At 39.4% G+C, this 5,269-nt stretch overlaps 1 protein-coding gene across 1 annotated transcript; it reads left to right on the top strand.

Annotated features, from left to right (window-relative positions):
- The first annotated feature begins 252 nt into the window (after positions 1–252).
- LOC108958719 (disease resistance protein RUN1-like) lies at positions 253–3,316 on the top strand. Its single transcript, XM_039309849.1, has 2 exons — positions 253–755; positions 2,185–3,316. Exons 1-2 carry the CDS (start codon positions 253–255, stop codon positions 3,314–3,316), a joined length of 1,635 nt encoding a protein of 544 aa, XP_039165783.1.
- Positions 3,317–5,269: the final 1,953 nt, after the last annotated feature.

Raw genomic sequence — 5,269 nt, 5'->3', positions numbered from 1 at the left:
ACCGAGGAGTCTTTAGAAATTTCCAAACTTGTTAAAAAGTGTTGGACACCTCCACTCGATAATGCAGAACGTTAGGTGGGACATAGACAATTACGTTTGCCTTTAAAGTGAGCCGGCCAAGTATTTTAGGTATTGGCCTCGTTAAGATCCAGAACCTCTCCTCACCTCATTTCTTAGATAGGCCACACCACACCAACCTTTATTTTTCTTAAGGTGAGAGAGAGATTTCTGGAAGTAATGAGCTTCCTAGCTATGGCAATCTCAGCAGCCGGATCGAGTAGTGATGCTGCACCAGCATCACAAGGCGAGTACGATGTGTTCCTGAATTTCAGAGGAGATGACACTCGTCATGGATTTACAGATTTCCTCTACCACGACTTGAATGCTGCGGGAGTCCACGTGTTCAGGGACGAAGAAAAACTCCCGATTGGTGAAGTGATTAGTGCGAAACTTAAACAAGCTATCAAGAACACCATAGTCTACATACCGATCTTCTCTGAGACTTATGCTTCCAGTAAATGGTGCCTTCGTGAGTTGAAGCTCATGATAGACAATGTCTCTGAATCAGAGGATAAAAAAAGTATCCTTCCCATTTTTTTCCACGTGGAATCCGACGATGTCAAACTTAAGAAACCATTATATGAAGCTGATCTCAAGAAACACGAGGAGGACTTTTGTGATGAAGTCGAGGGATGGAAAGGAGCTCTTATAAAGGTAACTGAACACAAGGGATGGGTCGTGACAAAGGACCAAAGGTAATACTCTTTAAAGATCCCTATATCCTTCATCTTTCTTTAAAGATCCCTATATCCTTCATCTTTTTTCTGTTTTAGGGGATACGACATTGCCCTGTCAAATGATTTCTTTTGCACTTTTCTTAACGGAAGATACTGAAAACAAACTCCAATTGCTGCTCTCATTCAACTTTTCATCCTCTGCTATTAACATCTCCCCAAATTTTCCCCTACGGTGTCAGTAAACTTCAATACCTTTCATCCTCTTAGAAAGGTAACTTCATTCCTGTCAACCATTGTTTCCTCTTCCCGTCTCGTAAGGGTGCGAAATATTCGACAGCATCCATTGGCATTTGCTATTTGGGATGATTACCAAAATCAACTTCAAATTTTGCACCCATAGTGATCTGCATTCTCAGTAGCTTCGACCCAGAAAATTGATTTTTCCCTCGTGATAAGAATATCAGTTTTCATTTTTCGTTAACGGGGAAACGACAAACGAAATTAGAGATGACATCTGATGCCAACTTTTATTTCACGTTTTTGAGTGCTTCTCAAGAAATACGAATTACAATAGGGAAGTATGATTCGGTGAAAAAAGTTCATGTCTAAATATTCAATAGAAGCGAGAGCATCCTGTGAACATGTAAAGAATGATGGGGCCGTCATCTAGGCCCTCGAGCTATGCAAAGCTCGCGGGAGGTCCCAATCAAGGCCAAGCAACCTTTATCTAGACAGGGCCGGAGGTGACAACCGTGGCCGACCTCTGACCTGAGATTGGCAACGGCGGCTTTTGAGTGGTGTGGCCCCGCGGGCACGCAGAGAGATAGAGAGAGAGAGAGAGAGGGAAGGGACACATGGTGTAGCAGGGGTTACTAAAAGTTCGCAACAGTACAAGCAGCAAACCAATAGACAAAGGCCCAGGACGGCCGGCTGGAGGTCGATGGTCACAGGTCGAGGAGAGTGGTGAGGGCCATTTTGATAAGAAAGTTAGGGCAACAGATGCAATTTAAAAAGAAAATGTAAAAATTAGGGATCCAGTTTGCATATTGTGAAATACTGAGATGCAAGTTGACGTGTATGGAAATTGGTTTTAGGGATTTACTATTATTTCCCTTTTCATCTGCAAACTAAAAAGCCTTGAAATAGTAATCGCACATATAATCTAATCCAAGTAAAAATTTTGCTTGTGCACGATATAGTTGCCACTTGTTAAAAGTGGCCAATCTTTTAAGTCAATACTATAGTCTTCATTAATTTATATAATCACGGATGAAAAAGCATATCAAATGAGTTCCACCGAATTAGCCTGTAGTAATTATTCTTCGTACTTAAATATCGCTTTAATGAACTTCAAATCTTTTCAAGTTAAGATTTTGACAACCCCACAGCTGATGTGCGGGTTTAAATTAATCTAGTCAACTAATGAAAGAGCTTTTGTACCTTGCAGCCAAGCAGGGATTGTTAGATTGGTTGTTACAGAGGTTTTGGAGAAATTGAAGATAAAACGAAAATTAGTGACTGAACATTTTATGGGACTTGATGATCAAGTAAAAGAATTGATGGAGTTCTTAAATATCAACCATGATGATGTGCGAGTCATTGGAATTTATGGCATGGGTGGCATTGGTAAAACAACTATAGCCAAGGTCGTCTTCAATCAACTGTGTTGCCACTTTGGACAATATTGTAGCTTCCTTGAGGGCATTCGAGAAAGGTCGACTATGGAGGGCATAGTCCCGTTGCAGAAGAAATTACTACATGACATCGGTGGTTTTGGATTTGTAGAAAAAATAAATGATGATGAGGAAGGAATGAGGAGAATTGGAGCAATACTCAGCAATAAAAAGGTCCTTGTGGTTCTAGATGATGTTGATAAGAAAGTACACATTAAAAAACTCATAGGAAATTCCAAATTAAATCGAGGATGTAGGATAATTATTACAGCGAGAGACAAAGATATTCTGCACGTCGAGGAATTTGAAGTTAAACGGCATGAAATGCAAATGATGGATGATAGTCTTGCACTTCGGCTTTTTTGTCGGCATGCCTTTCTTGAAGACCATCCTTCAAGTGATTATCGTGAGCTTTCAAGGGAAGTTGTCTCACTTATGGGAGGGCTTCCTTTGGCCATTGAAGTGGTAGGTTCATTACTTATAGATAAGGAAGATAAAAAATTTTGGGAAGAGACATTAGTCAAGTTAAGGAGAGCACCTAAGGAAGAGATTGTAAAGAAGTTGAGGATTAGCTATAATGATCTAGACGAATTACAGAAAAAAATTTTCCTTGATATAGCATGCTTCTTTTTCAATGAGAAGAAGGCTGACGCAATTTGCATGTGGGAAAGTTGTGAATTTTGTCCCACAGAAGCAATTGAAGTCCTTACAAATAGGTGCTTGATAAAGGTATTGGAGGATGAGACATTCTGGATGCATGATCAACTTATAGCACTAGGAAGACAAATTGTCCATGAAGACAGTCTAGGAGACTTTGGAAGGCGGAGTAGGTTTTGGATTGCGGAAGAGGCCCTCCAAATCATAGGCACAGAAGAGGCAAGTAAGAAATGTGCCATATTTAAATAGAAGTTGTTTATCCCGAAATTAAGAATTCCTTTTTTATTCAAAATCTTTATCATTTTTTCCTGCCCATTCAAGTTATAAAATGGTTAAAAAGAAAAAGTTTTAAAACATAGTGATTGGAAGTTGACAAACCTCTTCACATTATTATGAAATTTTCGCTTACAGAGGAAGCCCATGATTGAAGCGCTTGAGATATCTGGACCAATTTCAAATGAAGACTTTAAAAGGTTACCAAACCTAAGATTCCTCTACTTAAATAGGGGAGCTTATGTTGGGGACTTTGCAAGGTGTCATTCAAATTTAAGATGGTTTTCTTGGCATTTTCCTCTTGAGAAGGATTTTGGGGCGAACAATTTGTATCTAAATCGGCTTGTTGTTTGTAAACTTTTTGGCATTGACTTCGAGGATGATTCAAAAGCATGGGACTTGATCAAGGTAAATTACATGTTTTAATTCTAGTATGATAGTTTCCATGTGTACTAGGCAATGGCTCTTACACTTGACATGCCATCCATTTTTACAGATGGCACAAGATTTGAAAGTTCTATCTTTCACTTGGTGTTCTGGCATAACAACAATCCCAGACATCTCTAGATGCTCGGCTTTAGAGAGATTGACTCTTGGACGATGCTCCAATCTAAAGAGAATTGAAAGCTTCATTGGAAATCTATGGTCGTTGATCGAGTTAAAGATCGAAGGGTGTTGGAATTTTACGGATTTGCCTGAAGAAGTGGGGGCATTAGTGAAGCTTAAACACTTCTCATTGTCGAGATGTACCATGTTGAGAGAACTTCCTAGCTCAATCGGAAATTTGACCTCATTGACGGAGTTAGACTTAACAGGTATGGGCATTGCCAAACTTCCAAATTGCATTCGAATATAAAATCCAAATATTTGTAGTTTGAAATTTGAGAATTTTTCTTTTGACAGACACGATAATAAGGGAACTTCCCAACTCCATTGGAAAGTTAAAATTATTACGCATCTTGCGTTTTCCTAAAAAGTCACCAATTGATTGGGAGAGTCACATTCGGCTGTTTCCTAGTGGCATCAACACTTTGGTAAATCTTGAAGAGCTAGATCTCTCTGGGCATGCTGAAATGAGAGGTGAAATTCCAGTTGGAATTGAAGAATTGTCTTCTTTAAGAATCCTAAATTTAGAATCCACCGGGATTTTCATAATTCCAGAGACAATCAACGTGCTCCATCTCCTCCAAACGCTCAATTTATCAGGTTGTTATAAGATTCAAGAGTTGCCAAAGCTTCCCAGAAGTTTGACTTGTCTGCTTCTTAAATCTGAATCATTGCTCAGGGTTCCCAATCTATCGAACCTTACAAATTTGGTGGAATTGCTATTAGATGATGGTTCTTGGTGGATAGGCAAGTCAAAACTAATTGCAGGATGCAACTTAAAGTGGATCGGGAAGTTATCTAGACTGAAAAGGTTAACTTTAAATTTGCAAAATGTCCCTGCACCTCCGGAGTTGGCTTCTCTTTCTCTACTAGAAGAGCTTGTTTTGAGGAACCTACACTTAAGACCCCTCATGCAGCTTCCGTCCTCGAACTGGAGTTTGAGAAATTTGTTGACGTTAGAGATTGGCCATTGTGAAGTGGAAGACATTCCACTCAAAGGACTTCCACAATTGGAGAAATTAACAGTTGACCATTGTATACAGCTTGACAGATTATCCATTCCTTTGGAACCAAGGAAGCTACAGCAAGTGCATGTGTTAGAATGTTCAAAGCTAGATGAGATACGAGTTGTGGGTCTTTCAAAATCATTGGAAATCCTAAAAATTCATCATTGCGAATTGCTGACAAGAATAAGTGGGTTGTCATACTTAAAAAACCTAGAGATACTATCAATCAAAGGATGTAATCTACTTAATACCGTAGAGGGCCTTGACGAGCTAGAGTCTTTGAAATACTTGGAAGTCTGGAAGTACTCGTCATTGA

The sequence above is a fragment of the Eucalyptus grandis genome, chromosome 3 (assembly GCF_016545825.1).
Source record: "Eucalyptus grandis isolate ANBG69807.140 chromosome 3, ASM1654582v1, whole genome shotgun sequence".
In the NCBI taxonomy this organism is placed as follows: Eukaryota; Viridiplantae; Streptophyta; class Magnoliopsida; order Myrtales; family Myrtaceae; genus Eucalyptus; species Eucalyptus grandis.
Note: the sequence above shows the minus strand (reverse complement) of the source record. Positions and strands in the feature narration are given on the sequence as shown.